This window comes from Rhamphochromis longiceps, linkage group LG16 (assembly GCF_057381845.1).
Source record: "Rhamphochromis longiceps isolate RC_006_pf linkage group LG16, R_longiceps_female_GT1.1, whole genome shotgun sequence".
NCBI lineage: Eukaryota > Metazoa > Chordata > Actinopteri > Cichliformes > Cichlidae > Rhamphochromis > Rhamphochromis longiceps.
Window position 1 is genome coordinate 13,838,388 of NC_140572.1, and position 20,804 is coordinate 13,859,191.

General features: G+C 41.3%; 1 protein-coding gene across 1 annotated transcript in view; it reads right to left on the reverse strand.

Annotated features, from left to right (window-relative positions):
- Nucleotides 1–20,804, reverse strand: part of dgkg (diacylglycerol kinase, gamma) — a 185,372-nt gene that overhangs the window by 17,376 nt on the left and 147,192 nt on the right. The window contains exon 22 of the mRNA XM_085384270.1: nucleotides 11,150–11,351. Coding sequence (XP_085240396.1) covers nucleotides 11,150–11,351 — 202 coding nt within the window. The remainder of the gene's footprint in view (nucleotides 1–11,149; nucleotides 11,352–20,804) is intronic.

The following is a 20,804-nucleotide window of genomic DNA, read 5'->3' on the forward strand; positions in this document are numbered from 1 at the left end:
GCTGAGGTCTCTTTTGATACGAGTCCACAGCATCTACCAGCATCTTTTCAGCAATCACTTTGGGGGACCAAAAGAAAACTGAGACAATCCTCCTTTGTTATTGTTTTCTTGGTAAAGCAGAGAGGAAAACAGAGCAGTGTGAGATTGCATAACTCCATCAAGAAGTCAAATTCCCTCCACGCACGAGTCGAACCTGATATCTCAACTAGTTTGTGATATGTTCTTAAAAATGTCAAGATGGTGTTTCCCAATCTGTTTATTTTAGCTTGAAACTATTCAAAATACATCCAAAACATCAATGCCGAACCTTACTGGTGGTAAAACCTCACACACAATCATTTCTGAATGGTTTTGCTGACTTTAAGAAGCTCGTCTGAGTAATGAGCTATTTATACCAAGAGATTATTTACAGTTTCCTTTCTGAAATAGCTGCAGCTTTCGTTTTGCATCAGCTAGAGGTGTGGGACTATAATTATAAGCAAACATATTTGTGTATCCTTCCTCCACCCACTTTCTCTCCTTCTCTCCTTCCTTCAACTGCCGGCCTGTTATTGTCTGAGGGTGGTCGGAGTTATGGCAGATGGTCAAGAGGAACTGCGGCTCACCTCGCCAGACCCAGCAGAGGTAAAGGTACAGGGGAGAGCACTTGGCCGTTTGACAAAGAACACTATGTTACTATGATCCAGTACAAAAATACATACACGCAGCCTGCTACTGAATCCTTGCCTGGACGTGTCAGGACCCAGATGGTAAAATTTCATATTTCGGTCCCAGCATTGTCCAGATACAAACAGCCATGAGAATTTTTCCAGACGGGAGAAAAACAAGCGTGGGAAAGAACACTTTATATTCCTCTTCAATTTTAATAAGCTTATAGAAATGTGTCATGTTTTCCATTCCCAGGAGAACGACAGTGATCGCCTCTTGTACAAGTTGTCATTCATTAACTTTGAGTAAATGTATCACTGAAAGGTCATCCGCTCTCCACCATACACTGAGCAGCTCTCCAACTTCATATAGGAACTATTTCCAGCCACACAGACTGGTGGGGGTGATCAGAGTAATTATACTCTGCTGTTTCTGTTATGTGAGAACACAACAGTATGCAGTGTGGATGCAATTCTCCTAAAAATAGAGTCCTTTGTGGTGTGTCACAGCTGGACTCCTGTTGCGCAGAGTGGGCGGGAGATGTGGCGGTGGAATTGTGGGTCTTGGGAAGCAGGGAAAGAAGAACGAAGAGGTAAGGGGAGGGAGAGAACTCCGATGTGAAGGGTGGATGAGGAGAGGCACAGTGTCGGACAAATGGGGAAAGAAAACAAATGAGTCATGAATGGAGGCCAGCATATACCTGAACTAGCAGCTTTCAGCAGTGACTACATCCTGTCATTGTCAAGCTAATTGTGTGTGTCACTGAATAAGGATTTATATTACATGACTCATACGACGGAGTAGTTTCCAACACTACTACAGCCACAAGCCACATTTTCTGTGACGTGGGGTTTAATCTTGAGCAAACAGTCTATAGTTTTAAGGTAAATAGAGAATGCCAACAGCTACTTTAGCCCCTGTAGCGACTAGGAACACAGACTTTGATTATTTTAATCAATAAGCTGACGGCAGTTTAAGACTACTTTATTAAACCGTTCTCAGTCTCAAGCTCTCAAATGCTGCTCTTTCGTGAGAAGCTGTTGTGGGTGCTGTAGCTTTGATGCACCTGCTATGGCAATACTAGATCAACAAAAGCAAATAGTTGAATTTGAAACACTGACAGAGGTGCAGACATTACAACACTGGCAACTGTTGGAAGTTTACTTTTATGTTGTTAAACCCACTGTTAATTTCCCTTTCACTTTCTGTTCTGCTAGTTGTAGGCACGGAAATTTCTTTGGTTCAGGGTTAGAGTTATGCTCATAACATAAACTCTGCACCGATATAAAGGTATAACTTCTACATGTACTCTTGAAAAAATGTACCATTAGAAGACTGGAATGAAGACAAGCACTGCTTAGATTACTTATTTACTTGTGTCACCTTATAAAGAATGAGATGGTTCTCTCAGTTTCACCTGACATGCATAGATGTGAAGTTGTGTTTTCATCTGAGTTGAAGGGTGTGTACATTGGTGGTCATGTGGTCACGCTCTTTCACGGGTAGCATGGGGAGCAGCATTTTTTAATTGTGTTTTTGGTACTGAAATTTTGTAATCCATCAGAGCCAAATACTTCAAAGTCCACTAAATACTCCACTTCAAACACTTTTTTTTCCTATTCATGGCTCTTATTTATAGTCAATTTCGTTAATTTGATCATCTCAGACACACAGAGAAATCTGCCTGCATGTGCCAGTCAGTCAGGAAAAAGGCACAGAAATATGCATTATCAGAATACATGTAAATGTGCCACAGGTGGAATGCTGCTAAACATACTCAAACCTGTGATTTCATTTTGGATTGTGGCATCAATTATACATGTTGGTCACTGATGAATCATAGCTCATGTGCGATCTGTGCGACGCTACAGAAAAGATGAAATCTGGAACTGACAGAAACAAAATAAAAACAGTCGGTCTGTTCAACTGACTGGCTTAAAAAACACAAAAGACTAGAACCATTTGAGGGTCACAGCACAGTGTTTACATCTGCACTCCAGTTGGCCTCATGTGATGCAAGAAAAAGTTTTAAAAACGTCGGGCGATCCAATATCATGTGTGCATTTCACACGGGCTTCGTGCCACCAAACAGTCATTAAGGGTTGCTCCCGTACTTTCCGACTTTCCTGCACGTCACATCTTTCTGTTCCTTATTTCCCGTCTGCCTGTATTATTCCGCTCTACTATAATAAAAGGATTTTTTATCTTTTTACTGGATGTCACGAGTGTCACATTTACACTATTAGTTGATCACACAGTATGTATTTGGCTGTTCCACTGTTCTCTAAACAGAGCAAATTAATCAGTAAAATAAAGTATTTTAGTTGTTTGTTTGTTTGTTTTTTCATCAAGCATCCGTCCACCTTCCAGCAAGCAAACAAGCCGATATTCTCCAAGGACTGTTTTATCTAACTGGATTTACTAGTAATGGTAAAATAATTGCATTAACGTGCTGCTACTGATTAATGTTGCCCATTACCCAGCACATTCAGTGTTCATAGTTTCAGTTCCTTTCACGAGAAGCTTGCGTGTCACATGCACATTGTGTTTATGCATCCTTTCCAGTGCAATTGGCAGCAGGAAGCTAAGGAAACTTGATCCAGGAGCATAAAGGAAATAAACAGGGGAGGGGGAAGATGGTGCGGAGATAAAAGTGGAGGAGGAGCGTGGTGATGTCCTTCCTACATGAATCCTGTTTCTGTCAGCAGCTCCAGCCCTCACTGTCTTCTCTCACTCAGCTGAATTTATCTCTCCACCTCACACAAAACTTGAATGCTTTATGTCCTCTTTAAATCAGTGAAATTTACACATTCATGTCAGAACAGCAGCCAGATGAGGTAAGGACAGAAGGAGGCACGTTACAAGATTACCGCTGTAATCCCCTAATTACACTTGGTCCTTATTTTATTTGGGTTAGTCGTGTTGCACGAGGGTGGTGCTACAGTTCTTCCAAAAGTGTAAACTAACTCAACCTGATTTTGTCAATGGGTACCTCACCTGGGGCTGAATTTTTGAGGTGTATCTGAGTGTGAAGTGCTTTATTAGACAGTAAGAGCAGAGAGGTTGTCAGAAGCAAAGGGAGAAAGAGGCTGGCACTGGCATGCAATAAAGGTCTCAGCTGGATGTGAGGTAGGGGCCGCATGCCTCACAGTCGATGCCTTAACCATAAACACATTTTTAACAGTTCTCAGAGCTGCAGGAAAAGTCACTACAGAAGTGTGAAATCTGTGCTGGGCAGTCAGAAACAAAAAGCCATATTCTAATCTATCTCAAGCAAAATGTTTGCTTCTTAAGGCTTCATCATTCCCGTTCATGAGCTAAAAGGAGAAGGCTATCACAGACATAAGCTAGTTACAACTTATGTCTGTTTCGAACAAGTGGTACAAGAACTGGAGAAATATCGATCACGCACTCCAAGAGTTACATTTTTGCAAACAGAATAATGTTTTCATTTTAATCATTAATAGCAGAACTGTTCAGTATTAACAGAGTATGTCCCCTTTAGGTAATGCTTAAAGAGGACCTACTCTTCCTGCATTTTTCCTCTTGCACTCTGCAAGGGCTTTGAATGATTCATGGTTCAGGTTGTCATCTCTTATACTGGGCCTCCGTGCAGGTATTCAGTTCATCCACCCTGTGAATGCCTTTTCCCTCCATTTACACTTACAACATTTAAACAGTAGATGGATTAGCAGAAATGACTTTCTTAGTGTTTAGTGTTTTGGCTTGTGGGGATGACTTATACACACACTAAATATGTTTCTTTGTTATTTTGTTTTTTGTTATAATATCTTGTTATTCTTGAAAGCAGTGTTTTTGTGGCCAAATTTACAGGTTTAAATACAACACTATGGAGTTAGCAGGAGGCTAGTCTGCCACATGTGTGGTGAATATTCACAGAGATGTGAGAGCAGAAAAAGTGTCTTGAACAGCAACTTGTAACCTGATCTGTTGGCTCGCAGAGAATATTAAAACACTGACCGTGTATAATATGAACAAGGACATCCACCGTTGTAACATAATATATATGACAGAGAATAAAGAAAAGTATGGGTCCCCTTTCAATTAAACAACTCAAGTGACTATTATTTATTATTGTTGTATTATTTAGTATGAAATCATAGAACGTAGACCAGAGTAGCAAAGGTGGTGAATCACAGGACTGAAGTTTCATCACTGGGGTTACAAGCACCCACCCTCTCTCTGGGTGACCCTGGCTGATTGCATTATCTACAGCAAATTGATTTAAAAGCTTTAGTTTATTGTGCCTCAGAAGGCAACTGCCATAAACAGTTAATAGTATGATAAACAAGCAGCATAGACAGCGACAGAGGTCACACACACACACACACACACACACACACACACACACACACACACACACACACACACACACACACACACACACACTCACAGAGAAAGAGAAAATGCAGAGCCAGCACACAGTTTCTCTCTGGAGCTCAAGCACTCCTGTTTCTAAACCGCATTAGCAGGAGAGTGTAATTCAATAAAGGTTAAATCCCCAGAGACTGCTCTGGAGAACAGAGATTCCATCAGAAAGGTGCCAGCATGCACAATGTGAATGAAGTCACAAAGAAATAAACATATTCTGCTATAAACTACAATGGTGGGTGAAGCTAGTTAAAGGTACACACTTTTTTTCCACTGAACACCTGGAATAGAAACACATGGACGTATGTGCATGTTTATCTAACCTAAATAAAAGCACAATCCATGTCCATGTTTGTACATTGCAATGCAGTCAAAAAGAACCCTAAAAGGTTATGTTATTTATGATCTTGATGAACATGACAGATTTACATATTGTTAACTCTTCTCTGTCAGAGAAGTGCTGACTCAGCTCTTATTACATTTTTAGCTTTTTTATTTTGGTTAAACTGGATCATCCAGTCTACAACAACAGAGAATGGCACCAAAATCCCATGTTGGAAAGGATTAAAGTTAGCAATCACTGATTCTTCTATTATTAATCCTTTATAAATAGTAATCCTGATTTCACATCATACATCGCTTCTCACTCCAGCAACAACTAAAAGGAGCAGGCTTTGTTTCTGGTCAGTCTGTGTAATGAGATAAGGAAAATCACTTCAAGCGAGGACAGCTACCTCTTTGGTAAGAGGCCGGTGTTGTGGATTTGCGTCAGGAGTTCAAACCCTGGGTGAAGATTAACAACATAAGCTGAGTGCTCTTGCATTTACAGCGGTCTAAATAGTTATAGAGAGTAAAAGTCTAATATTTGGACATGTGGACTGAGCAGTGCCCTGCAGCCCCAACGTTTGGGCTAAAGACTGCAAACTCAGCAAACAATCTTAGCATCTTACACCGTACTGGACTTAAAATGCAGACGAGAGTGAAGACTGCAATAACAAACTCTGAATGCATAAAAGTGACTATTCATCATTTCTTCCTCCTTCAGTTTCTAGCTTTTCTCCTGTATTTTTGAACTCTCTGCTTCAGTGTAGCACTGAGATCTCCATGGAAACAAGGTTTAGTTCAGTCAGCAGAGATGTGCAGACTTATGTGAAAGAAACGAAAGTGGGATGGATGCAGAAAACCTTGGTGAAAGCACAGAGTGGGTTATTTTCTATTGTTTGTGGCCACTGAGGGGAGGCTCTGACTGCAGTCTTCGTGCAGACTGACCACATGCAAAGTTATACTGAAAGAACAGAACAGTAAAAAGAAACCAATCTCACACAGATTGTCACATTTAAAGCGTAACTTTATGTACTGGCCATTAAGCTTGAGGCACTTTTTCCCCTACCCGAACATTATCATCAAATTCAGTCAGTAACAGCTCCACAGCTGTGAGTGGGTGTACACATCCCTAATGACATGATGTGAATATTAATGTGGTCTGAACATTATGAGTGAAACACTTGTTGGGTGTTATGCAGTCTGTGATTGCCTATTAAGGAAAAAATAGTGAAGATTATGTTGGGTAGTTGCTTAGTAGCTACTGTACACAGTTCACTTTACATGAGGGAACATAAATGGTGAGTTACGGTTAGGTAATCATGAAGTCACGAGGGGTTATTGAGTAACTTCTCTGTGTGAGGAGTTGCTACATGATGATGCATAAAAAAGTGTAACTAATTATGAATGCCTCAGTAATGAAGGACCAGAGTTAACCAGAAATACTTATGAACAACTTAGGATGTTTCATGGATTTAATAATTACATTTTCAAACTAACAATAATGCCAGTATCACTGGAACAGTATTTCCCAGTCAGTTCTCTATAACTAATCATTATCTGCTCGGGTTAAGATGTATTTAGGAATTATATTTACAACTAAATTTGATTATTCTAACTCCAAATTATAATGCAAGATATTTAAGGCCACTTTAGATACTAAGTGCCCCAAGAGTATTTTAAAAAATACTCCACTAATATTAAGATTGTAACGCTGCTGCTGTATTTTAGTGACTCTACTGTGAATCTGAAAAATAAAACTCATTCAGATGTGAATTAGTCTTTTATTGTGGCACAAGGTTTCATTACAACACTTGTGTTTTCTTTCAGCAGCATTTGCAGGAGCTTTTAGTTCCCAGTAAGGATCACACCGTCACATTTCATAAGCTGGTTTGCATTAAACAAATGCATAAAGATGTTACTGGTCTTAGCCATATTGCAGCAGCCCTGGAGCCACTGGCAGTTAGAAGTGTAATGCTGGTAGTCAGTCACCGTCACACATTTCAAAAGCTGCCATGTCGTTACAGTCAAGATAACTGTCACATCTAATGTGTGTAACATAGCAACAGCCCTAAAACATGTAATTACAACAGTCAAATCCATTGTAACAAAAACTTACCCATCTTTTTAACCTCCCCAAACTGGGCACTTGCAAAGATGATACTGTATATAGTTCTTACAAAGGGATCAACCTTCTGTAGATTTCAAAACCTTCTTTTTTTGTTCCAGGCCAAAAAAAGCTGGGTGTTAAAATTGACGTCTATAGGGCGTGTTCAGTTGGCTTCACTCTGTTAGCTGCAGAGGTTACTGCTTGTAAATCTTACACACTTATTTCATAACAATTTAAATAGAAATATATTTCAATAAATTATAGAACAGGTAAAGGTCCTCCAGACCCAAATAAGTTATTATGATGTTTTTAAATCTTCAAAGGCTTCGATGTGGTGCAGCAGAAAAAAAAAACCTCTTCTCAGGAAACACTCAATGCAAGCTGAAGTGTCATTATCCAGACGGTCTAATAGCCACAGCTTCAACTATGAAAGCATTACTGAATAAACTGTTCTTTCTTAGGAAGAAGATGATGTGTAGTTACATGGACAGCAGTGTCAAATAAAAGAAAGAAAAAAAACAAACACTATCCAAAATTCCAGCTCAGGTACTTTCATACATCCTTGTTTTGCTCTTAATATAACTGTAACTTGCTGATTTAACAAAACAAAACAAAAATAGTAAGAACTCTTAATTATATCCAAAAGTTGCAACTTAGTCAGATTAATATTACTGTTTGGTGTTTAGAGAAGATTACACTTTAAATCACTTGAAATGCCAACACACAGTTTTTTTTATGCCACTAAAGGGGGGTAATCACACACACTGTTACGCCCACTCACATCCATTAAGGAGCTCAGTCGGTCACAGTCACAGTGAGGTTACAAAAGCTTCTGGTGAACACAATTACCCCAACCACACGCACACACACATGCACAGGAAGGCAAAATGAAGGCAATGTGGAAGAGTGCTTCTGTCATGGCTGTGTGAAGGCAGACAGGGATGGTGGACCCAAGAGCAGGACTCACGGAGGCAGACGTAAACTCAAAACACTCAGCTTTATTGCTGCATTGCATCGGAACAGAAAACTAACTGAACTGAGAATGCAAAACAAAGTGAACAGGCAGGCGAGCTAGCAAACGGAACACACAGTGTAAGATGAGGGACGACGCGATGACGAGCAGGGGAAGAGGTGAACAGGACTAAGGGGAAACAGCTGGGAGACGCGGCTGACACTGATTACACAGATGAGACAGAGGACCACACAAAACTGAAAACACTGACATAAGACACAGACCTTCAAAGTAAAGCAGGGAGCTCAACGCACACGCAGAGACACAGACTCGAAACTGACAGAACAGGAATAGAGGGAGTAACGAACCGAAAACTAACAAATGGCAAATCTTAACAAAAGACCAGAATAAACAAGAACATAAGATAATGTTAACAAACACAAAACACTGAGTCATTAGACTCAGGACCGTGACAGCTTCTATTTTAAACAATCACATTCTAGTTTTTCAATAGTCTACTATAAAACCAGCAGATAGTTTTATAATCTCTATGCTCACCTTTTGTCAGTTGCTTTATCATTTTGGACAAGCCAGAAGGAGAGGACATCATTTTCTCAATAAATCTAAAAACCAAGTAAATTGTGAGCCAGTGGTTTGATGTGTTGTTATTTTGATGACTAATCTACATAGGCTGTCTGACTAGCCTAGTGACAGTATTGTTACAGTAGCATAGTTTGCAAAGCACATTGAGAGATTATGCGTCAGTATCTATACAGAACCTATACACAGCACATCTATTTCTAAGTATTTTCTGTCTTAATAAAGACAGAAAACATAAGGGGATGACGGTGAGCGATTGTGCTGATGCTATTTGGAGATTTTCAGTTAAACTAGCTGATTCATTATAGAAACTATTCAGTCCTTTCTCTCTACAGGCGAATGCATTAGTAAAGGTGCTACATAGATGATGTGCCTATAAAATAAAAAGCTTATGCCTGTAATAACGACAGATGGCTAGGAAGCTGTGCTTCAAGAACAATGAAAGGTTACACTCAATCCTTCTTATTAAAAGCAGAACATTCTTAAATTTTCTATTGAGAACCTGTTATATTTCCTCTTTGAAAAAAGGTTTTGGATCTAAAGTACTCGAGCTCTGAACAGACAGTGTGTTGTTGGGTGATACAGAGGTGTAAGAACCACACAAGCATTTAAGAAAGACCTTCTAAAGGCAAATCTCAAAATTTGGTAGCCATCTTGGAACGAATCTGGGCAAATATTTGGAGGTAACACATTTAATACCAATGTGCCAGCAGCACATAAAAACTGTATCTGATGAAAAGAGAAAAATGCTTTACAGTTTCATAAGTTTGCCCAAAACAGTTGTAAAAAGTATTTCCTACAAGTTATAATTCTACTATGTAAAGTTTTAAGACATTTTTCCTAAAAGGCTCAGTCCACTGTATGAAGCCTATGCTAACTCAAACTCTGATTCAGTAACCCAAGAAGACACTGTACTCTGGGGTTGAGCAGATGACCATATGCTACATGGTCACTATAGCAGCATGGGTTTGAGTCTGGCCCAAGGCCCTTTACAGTGTTTTTCTTCCTCTGTGCTCTGTCTCCTATTTGCTGCTGTCCAATGATGGTGAAAAGAACCTTAAAAAGCTGTGCTCTTATTTTGGTTGCTGTGTAGTTTAGTAGAAAGGAAAATAGTTCAGATCGGCTGATCTGTATGGCAGCCCACATCAACTATTGCCTTGGCTGATATTCTTCGTGTCAAAAAGGAAACTCATTATAGGTTGTGCTGCTCAAGCTGCTTTAACCTACAAGTCCTTCAAATCTGCAAGCCGCTTTGCAACCCAGCTCCAGCCCAGCTCCTCATTTCTTGCTGTTTGCGACTTAATCAGTGTCACACCTGTTGTCTTTGATGCCTGCTCTGATCTGCCTGCTGATTTCCTCTCTCCGGTTTCAAATATATCAATGTCACTGTCAAATAAATATACATATAAAATATATATATATATAAATTATATTATATATAATTTATATAAATTATATATAATTAAGTCACACATGTGTTTTGGAGTGCTTTTCCCATTTAAGCCCCCACTTATCTTTAAATTTGCACACGGAAAATAAATCCAAAATTAAGTCCACAGCACCTCCACAACTGTGAGCCCAAAAGTAACAACTTTAAGATACTCAAGAGATCTTTTGAAGTACAGCAAATCGTGTCCTAATTAGTTAGTTAAAAACCCACTGACTCTTTTTTACTATTCATGTAAAAACAGTAAAAAACAAAAAAACCCATAAACAACAGCCTTAACTGTGAGTTGGTGGCATCATTGAATCTGTTTGAAAAACACTTAATGCAAACAAAATGTATACACCAGAATGGAAGCACAACAACTACTCCATCCACTTCACTCATAGTAGTGTCAGCCTTGGAGCAAATGGTTGTGGTGATGTTAGTGAGGGAATCTGAAGATGTTTTGCAGGTGAATCATACACAGTTGCACACATTTCAATCTCAGGGCCAGCTCGAAGAAGCTGGCTAAACATTTTGCCATAGCGTTTTTGTCCTTGTTCTTTGATGCTGCCTGCTTCTATGTTGAAGTTTCTGAAATCTGAATCTTTTAAATTATTTATCTTGAGCGTAGAAAGCATATCACCACTTGCTTTCAACAGCTTCTGGCTTCTTGCATCCTCCTTCACCTTTGACTCACCTTGCATGCAAAACTTGAGCTCTTTGGCATCTGTGACTGTGCTGGCCGGCATCCTGTCAGGAACCTTCTTGCTCATGCGGTTATAGTTCCTCCTCTTCTTGGTCTCGCCCCACAGGTTGGAGCCGCCATGCATACTGGGAATGTTGAGCACAGCGATGCCTTCTAAGGACGTGTTGCTGAGGTCTAAAATGATCCCATCACACTGAGGAGGCAACAAAGGACGTAATCGGTTTAAAAACAGATGAAAAGATTTCATGGCATGCTTATGACAGACACGTAAGGACACAAAAGTCTAACTATTCAGCTTTGTTCTTCTGTATTTCATTTAAGCTGTAGAATGACTAACACCAGGGTATTTATTAATATGCAATGCAGCCTTATCCCAACAGCCATCCATAATGCATGGAGTTCATCTGTGCAGAGATATAGTAATGATGCTACAACTGGAAATATGCATTTGAAATGTTTTCAGTGTGTTTTACTGTCAAAAGGCCTTCTCCATACCTTTTCAATGTGCACAGTAATTATCAGGACATAGTCAGGCCCCTCCATATCCTAAAGACCTTATAGTACCTTATTACCCCAACAGAGCACTTGGCTCCCAGACTGCAGGCTGATTCATGGTTCCTAGACTGCCTCAAAGTAGAATGAGAGGCGGAGCCTTCAGCTTCTGCTGAGTTCCCTCTCCTGTGGATCTAGTTCCAAGTTTGGATTCAGGAGACAGACAACATCTCTACTTTTAAGATCAGACTTAAAACATTCCTTTTTAAAAAGCTTATAGTAAGAGTTGGATCAGGCAACTGCTGTTTCCTTCAGGCAATATGCCTTCAGCTTATTCAGCTCTGGCTCTCTTTCACAGTATTCCACAGTTTCTTCCTTTTAAAAGGGAGGTTTTTCTTCCCACTGTCATCAAGTGCTTGGTCATAGGGACATGTCTGAATTTTGGGGTTTCTGTACTGTGATATTTGAGATGACTGTTATTGTGAATTGCTACTATACATATGTATACTGATATATATATATGTACTGAATAAATCAATAACGTGTTTTATTTGAAACTTGTTAACATGTTAAGCTGATCTACACTGAGTTAAAAGGTCACAGATGCTTTAAATTGCCAGCCTCAGCGTGTAAAAGAATAAGAGAGTGATAAATAGAGTGGGTTGTTATGACTACGAGATTTATTCTGTCCTGATTCATCACGTGGACAGCGGCCAAGTGTACTGTTGTGTGATGTAACAATAAAACACAATAAGTTGGCCTACTGTCTATACATATTGAGAGGAATTAACTGATAGAAAGCCATTCCATTTGGCACTCCTGAGCCTCACTCTAATTTATGTATCTAACATCATCTAGATTCAGCAAATAATTCACCCTATGTCAACAACACATTGCTGTGACTCAGCAAGCACGGCTGAGCAGTGCTGAGTCAAAGCAGCCACACATGTTGGACTTCACTGTGTGCCTAAGGCATGCAAAGACAACACAGACGTGCTATCACCTAGCGTGTGAGTGTAAAACTGTGGAGCACATGTGGAACCTGATACAAGTGTACATACACACTGATGAGTGCAGAAACAACATAGCTGACTGCAAAACTCTTCACTCCTCTCATTATGAGTAACATTCACATCTTAAAAAGTTATAATCACCCTAAATGGCTTTACCAGTGAGTATGAGTGCATCTCTTTAAAGGTGACCTACTCTGTTCATCTCCAGCTCTATATTTTTATTCCTGGACTCTACTAAAGTAGCTATGCATGACTCACAGTTCAATTAACTATATTGATTGAAGTACTCCATTTAGTAATCATTTATGTATTTCTGTTGTAGGATACATAATATTCTACTACTTGTCTTTTACACTTTTGAATCAGTGGCAATGACATTGACCAAACAACCCAGCAAGTTTTATCCCAGTCTTTGGCTGTTTCCAAAATATGTCATCATAGACAGCTGTAGATCTGCAATTCAGTTCAATTCAATGTAATTTTATAGCTCCAAAATACAGCAACAGTTGCCTCAAAGTGCTTTATATTGTAAGGTAAAGATGCTACAATAATACAGGGAAAACAGAGAAAACCAACTGTGAGCAAGCGTTTTGGTGACAGCAGGATGGAAAAACTCCCTTTTAACATGATGAAACTTCTGGCTTAACCCTTTTCCGATTGAGGACCATGGCCACAGAGTTGGACATGCTGATTCTCGTTCCTGCTGCTTCACACTCAGCTATGAACTGTTCCAGTGTGAGCTGGAGGGCACCACCTAATGAAGCCATCAGAACCACATCATCTACATGAGCCAAGATTCTGAGACCGCTCAAGTGGAAGCCTTACATCATTAGGCAATGCCTAGAATTACTGTTGCTAGAAATTCTGAACAGAATCAGTGATAAAGGGCAGCATTGGTAGAGTCCAACACCCACCAGGAATAAGCCTGACTTATTGCTGCCTATACAGACCAAGCTTTTGCAATGGTTGTATAAGGATCGAATGGATTGTAGCAACGGACCATAGCGCGGCTGGACTGCTCCGCTATACAGCCGCTCCCGTCGCCGGCGGAGCTCCACTACCACCCAGGCATCACTTTCCAGCCTCGCCGGAGATACATCCATCGCGGGTCCCGCAGGATTTTCCATAACTCCAATGAAACTAAATCGTTCTGGTCTGCTGCTCGCTGCCCTCGCAGGAACCCTGATCGGGCTGTCAACCATCGATCTCTAGCCCACCTGCCCAGGGCGCCCACCGCGATTAGCAAAAAAGAAGATACTCCACTCAACTTCGGTCTTCTAAACATTCGTTCATTGACAAGTAAGGGACCTCTCATCCAAGACCTCCTATCTGACCGTAAGTTTGACTTTTTCTGCTTAACTGAAACCTGGCAACAACCTGATGACTTTTCTCAGCTAAACGAATCTGCTCCTCTGGGGTTTGTTTACTTTTCTAAACCCCGCTGCTCAGGTCGTGGGGGTGGTCTCGCGATCCTTTTTTGCCAGCACTTGAAAGTCCTGCCAGTTAAGGTTGATACCTTTAGTTCTCTAGAGGTCCTTGCATGTGAGCTGACTGGACCCATTCCCACCATCATAGCTACTGTATACCGCCCTCCCAAACCTAACCCTGTCTTCCTCAGTGACTTTGCTAATCTACTAACCCATCTTTCATCTCTCTCCCCAAATGTGATCTTGGTGGGAGATTTCAACATTCACATGGACAATAACGACCTTCTGCTCACCAGAGACTTTTCCTCCTGTCTCGAAGGCTCTGAATTTAAACAATTTATCGACTTTCCTACTCACTCTAAAGGACACACCCTGGACTTGGTCTGCTGTTCTGGTCTTACTCCCTCGAATCTTTCTGCTACTGAAATCCCCATAACTGACCACTTCCTCCTTTCATTTAATCTCACTCTCTGCTGCTCTTCTACCAAGCCAACCCGTCTCATCTCGTTCCGCAACATCAAGAACATTGATATGGACATTCTCACTACCATTTTACGGACAATGTTCAGATTCCGGACTTCTATTCTACTCCTGATGATTTGTTGTTATATTATAATAATTGTCTACGCACTGTCTTTAATTCTCTGGCTCCTGTAAAAACCCACTCTGTTTCCTTCGCTCGCTCTGCTCCCTGGTTTACCTCTGACCTCCGAGCTCTGAAGGCCAAAGCTCGGCAGCTAGAGCGTAAATATAAGAAATCTGGTTTAACTATTGATTCAGAAATCTATAAATACCACCTACTTCAGTATAAAGACTCCATTAACAAGGCCAAACAAAGCTTCTACTCTGGTATTATCAGTTCTTATGAGAGTAATGCAAGGACTCTGTTTTCAGTTCTCAACAAACTAATTCAACCCCCCAATGCTTTACCACCGCACTTCTATTCCTCTGAAACCTGCAACTCCTTGATGCTGTTCTGGACTACAAAAATCAATAACATCCACCAGCAACTCAGATCAAATGCTGTGTCTACGCCCTCTCCAGAACCTTTTCTCCTTTTTGAGCCATTTTCCACTTTTCATCTTCCTGATTTATCTGATATTTCCGAGTTCATATGTAAATCAAAGCCTGCCACATGTCATCTTGACCCCATGCCCACGGGGCTTGTGAAATCCTGCCTCTCTTCTTTACTCCCACTCATTTCTGCTATCATTCACTCTTCTCTCACCACCGGTATCGTTCCTTCCTTATTGAAGACTGCTCTAGTCACTCCTATACTGAAAAAACCTTCTTTAGATCCTAACAACTTTAACAACCTCCGTCCGATTTCCAATCTACCCTTCATTTCTAAGATACTCGAAAAAGTGGTTGCAGCTCAACTTCATTTACACCTGGTTAATAATAACATCTACGAGAGATTTCAATCTGGTTTTCGCTCATGTCACAGTACCGAAACTGCTCTACTTAAAGTCACTAACGATCTTCTAATCGGAGCTGACTCTGGTCTTCTCACCATTCTCGTCCTTTTAGATCTGAGCTCAGCCTTTGACACCATTTCTCACTCTGTACTTCTAAGCAGACTTTCTTCTCTCAGCATCTCTGACACACCCCTCGCCTGGTTTCAATCATATCTCCTCGACCGTTCCCAGTTTATTCAACTAAGATCATTCCGCTCTTGTCTATTCCCTGTCACCTCTGGTGTACCCCAAGGCTCGGTTTTAGGCCCTCTTCTCTTTATAATATACATCCTCCCTCTAGGTACCATCTTCCGCAAATTTCAAATTCAAATTCAAATTCAAATTTTATTTGTCACGTACACAGTCATACACAGTACGATATGTAGTGAAATGCTTGGACAACTGCTCGTGACCTAAAGAAAACAAAAAAGGAAAAGGCTATGAATAAGATAGGAAATAAATATGAAAAATTAAAAAGGGTAAATTTAACTAGGAAGGAATAAAATATAAATTAAGGTTAAAAATGAAATAACTGTACAACACAAATTAGAATGAAGGGTAAATTTAACTGGGAAAGAATAAGATAAAATATATAAATTAAAGTTGAAAATAAAATAACTGTACAACAAAATACACAATATAGAACTATATAAGAATGTATGAAGAAATCTAAATATAAATAAATATATACACAATAACAGCAGCGTGATTTAAGTAATGAAGTGAAACAATGTCCAGAATGTCCAGTGTGTGTAAGAACTGTATGTGTGGGTCAGTACTGTGTGGTGGTGTGATTGAGAGACCGTATCGCCTGCGGGAAGAAGCTCCTCCTCAGTCTCTCTGTGTTGGTCTTCAGGGAGCGGAATCGCTTTCCTGACCTCAACAGAGAGAACAGTCTGTTGTTGGGATGGCTGAGGTCCTTCACGATCTTCCTGGCCTTGGTCCAGCACCGCCTGCTGTAGATTGAGTGCAGGTCAGGGAGCTCGGAGCGGATGGTGCGCTCAGCTGACCGCACAACCCTCTGTAGAGCTCGTCTGTCCTGCATGGTGCTGTTCCCGAACCAGGTTAAGATGTTTCCCGTCAGGATGCTCTCTATGGTGCACGAGTAAAAGTTCCTGAGCACCTTGGAGGGCAGTTGGAAGTCTCTCAGGCGTCTGAGGTGGTAGAGACGCTGTCGGGCCTTTTTCACCACGGTGTTGATGTGACAGGACCATGACAGGTCCTGCGTGATGTGAACTCCGAGGTATTTGAAGCTGTCCACTCTCTCCACTGGGCACTCGTTGATGACAGGGGTCTGGTAGTTCCTCTCCTGCTTAGTGCTGAAGTCCACTATCAGCTCCTTTGTCTTACTGACGTTTAGAAGGAGGTTGTTCCTCTGATCTTCAGTTTCACTGTTTTGCTGATGACACCCAGTTATATCTCTCTTGCAACCCTGATTCCTCCCTCCCACCTTCTTCCCTTACAGAATGTCTATCCGAGTTAAAATCCTGGTTTACCTCTAATTTTCTAAAGCTCAATGAGGATAAAACTGAGATCCTCCTTATTGGCACCAAATCCAACCTTTTGAAGGCAAACCATTTCTCACTCACCATCGATAACTCCACAGTTTTCCCCTCTCCTCAGGTTAAGAGCCTTGGTGTCATCCTAGACAGTTCACTGTCCTATAAATCTCACATCAATAATCTCACCCGTTCTGCCTACTTCCATCTACGTAACATGAACAGATTGCTTCCTTCTCTTTCCACCCAGTCTACGTCCATTCTTGTCCACAGTCTTGTTACCTCCCGTATTGACTACTGCAATTCTCTTTTGCATGGTCTCCCCCAAAAATCCCCCCATAAGCTTCAACTGGTTCAGAACTCTGCTGATCGCATTATCACCAGAACCCCCTCCTACCAGCACATCACCCCTGTTCTTCAGGAACTTCCTTGGCTCCCTGTGAAATTCCAGATAATTTTCAAACTTCTTCTGCTCACCTTCAAGGCCATTCATAACCTCGCTCCTCCTTACCTTTCTGACCTGTTAACCACCACCTGTTCTGCCCGTTCACTTCGTTCTTCTTCTTCTACCCAGCTTACTGTACCTTCCTTCCGCCTCACCACCATGGGAAGCAGAGCTTTCAGCTGCTCTGCTCCCAGGCTGTGGAGTGGAACTCTCTGCCCCCAGAAATAAGAAACATTGGTTCTCTCCCCCAGTTTAAATCCCAACTCAAAACTCATCTGTTCAAATCTGCATATTCACTGTGAATCCACTGTTTGTTAATTTTATCTTGTGCTTTTATTTTATTGTTCTTATTCTGCCATTGTTGTACTAAGTGTTTTATCATATTGTAAAGTGTCCTTGGGTGACTTGAAAGGCGCTCATAAATAAAATTTATTATTATTATTATTATTACCTCCTACAGAGCAGCCCGCGGGACACGGTCAAATGCGTTCGTCAAGTTCACATAACGCTGGTTGGGTAAACTCCCATGCACCCTTTAGTATCTTTGAGAGGATGAAGAGCTGGTCCAGGGTTCTACGACCGGGACGATAACCGCATTGTTCCTCCTGTATCTGAGGTTTGATTAACGAACAGCATCCTGACATAGACATTCCCGGGGAGGCTGAGGAGCGTGATGCCCCTATAGTTTGAGCACATCCTCCGGTACCCCTTCTAAAAGATGGGAACCACCACCTCAGTCTGCCAATCCAGAGGTACCATCCATGATCTCCAATCAAAATTATAGAGACTTGTCAACCAAGAAACCCTGCAACATCCAAAGCCTTCAGGAACTCAGGGTGAACTTCATCTACCCCAGGGGCCCTACCACCAAGTTTTAACTACTTCAGTGACCTCGCCAAAGGTGATCGGCGAGTTGTCCCCCTCATCCCCAGACTCTGCATCCTCTATGGAAGATGTACTACTGGGATTAAGAAAGTCCTCGAAGTTTTCCTTCCATCGCCTGACATCTTCAGTCAAAGTGAGCAGCGCTCCACCCACACTATACACAGTTCAGGTAGAGCACCGCTTTCCCCTCCTGAGTTCTAACAGTTTTCCAGAATCTCTTCAAGGGAGTCCGAAAGTCTTTTTCCATGGCCTCCCCGAATTCCTCCCACACCTGTGTTTTTGCTTCAGCCACTGTCTGAGCCATTTTTCACTTTGTGGACGGGTGGCTCTGTCAGTTGTCCCCAGCGCACTTTCACTATACATTTACGTGCCCCAGGTTAATCCAGCATCCTCCCCTGCCACCTCATCCAATTTACCATCAGTTGGTCATCAGTTGAAAGCTCAGCACCTCTATTCACATGTGTGTCTAGAAGATATAGCTGCAGAGGTGAATACATGATCACTAAACTGATCATCGACTTGTGGCCTAGGGTGTCCTGGTTCCACATGCACACCTGTGAAATGTGGCTTTATCTGTCCATTCTTGCCTTTGACTCTCCCTGCCTGTACATGTGTCTGCTGTTTACTCTACCCTGAGGGAATGCTCACATGTGAGAAGCTTCTACTGTGTGTTTACATGAAAGGCCTGCTTTGTAACTTGCACAGACAATCTCAGGAAGCACTTTGAGCGCTGGCTGCTGAAGGCTAAGGAGAAGAATATATTATGTGATCATTTCTGAGAGGCTACGGTACAAGAACAAGCTTTGAATGTGTTAAACAAATCTATTGTTTGGGTTTTTTCATCAAACTACCCACAGACTTGATGATTATGTTTTGAAGTCCTCGATGTGCAACTGTGCTGAATAATTCTGCTTTTAAACAGGAGCAGGGGGTATATAAAAAGTCATATTAAGCTTACATGAAAAAGGTCACGAGATCTACCAGCTCAGGTTTATTTGTTTCTCAGTTGGCTTGAATGTTTGATTAAATAACAGCTTGATATCCAGCTAGGACCACAGCTATAGGAAATTCTAACAAACACTCAGAGAGGAGATATATTTGACTTTTAAAAGAACATGTAGTACTGCAGTTACTGTTACAAGTTACAAGATTTGAGATTCATTTAACTGATTACGTTTTCACTAGAAATGTATTGCCTTGAGGTCAGGGTGACCTGTATCATTTGTTATTGTGTAATAATCTCATCAGGGTACCAGCAGTCTCAACTACTCTCATTTGTTGTTCTACTGGAATGAATTCCTTTAATTATTGCTAAATGTTCCTGAATTTGCCCACCACATCTACCAATTTAAATGTCAAAGGCAAATTCATTGTCATCACATTGGTTGTGTTGCGATCCAACTGTGATATTGCCACAGCCCCGTCACCATTTATACCACTACTAAATCTTTTCAAGTTTTTGCAGCATTTCCTTTTTATAAGCTTTCAATTTCTTAGGTTCTGCAGCAATATATCACTGAAACAGTGGAAAAACCTGGACAACTATCTTTAACCCAGCCGCTGAAAAACTGAGAGGTGCACAATCAGCTGAAACACCAAAGGGCAGCTCATAGCAGTGGATGCTACAATGGCATCAATGACATTTTGTTCCTAAACCTAAACTAAACTGGACACTAGGAAACACAGGCTCAAAACATGACGAGAGAAACACAAGACAAAGATGCGACGACGAGCAGGGGATGACAGAGGACTAAAATACATGACGGGGTAATCAGGAAACAGGAGACAGAAGGGAAACACAGCTGGTACTAATTACACAGACGAGACGGGGAACAGAGGCTGAACACAGAGCAGGACTGTCAAAATAAAACAGGAAGTACATAACAGACCAGAGACCTAGACTAGACACTGAACAGAGGGAACGCTGAGTACAGGGACATGAGCGACATGAGACACGACTGACTGGGGAACAAGAAGGCAAACACGAAGACATAACTAAACCTACACTAAACATGGGGGCACCAGAACGAAACCTAAGAACTGGAATTAAGAGAGCAAAGAAGGACTAGAGCGTTGGAAATACAAAACAGAAACCATGATGAAATCACAGATTAATAATAATAATAAAACAAATCAAAACATTTGGTTACTGACCCAGGACTGTGACAGTGTTTTACAGATAGCTGTAGACACTCGCTAGCTATGTCCCAATTCATAGGCCGCATCCTTCGGAGGCTGCATTTGAAGGCCGATCACGTCACAGCCAGGCGATGAAGGATGTCCCAATTCGAAGGCTGCTTCAAATGCAGCCGACAAATGTGTCCTTCATTTCCCAGAATTTGAAGGATGGGTCGGGTATATCCTTCGTGGACCAACCTATCCCAGAATTCATAGTGCGGCCCAGCCAATTCCAGTTTCCAACAATGGC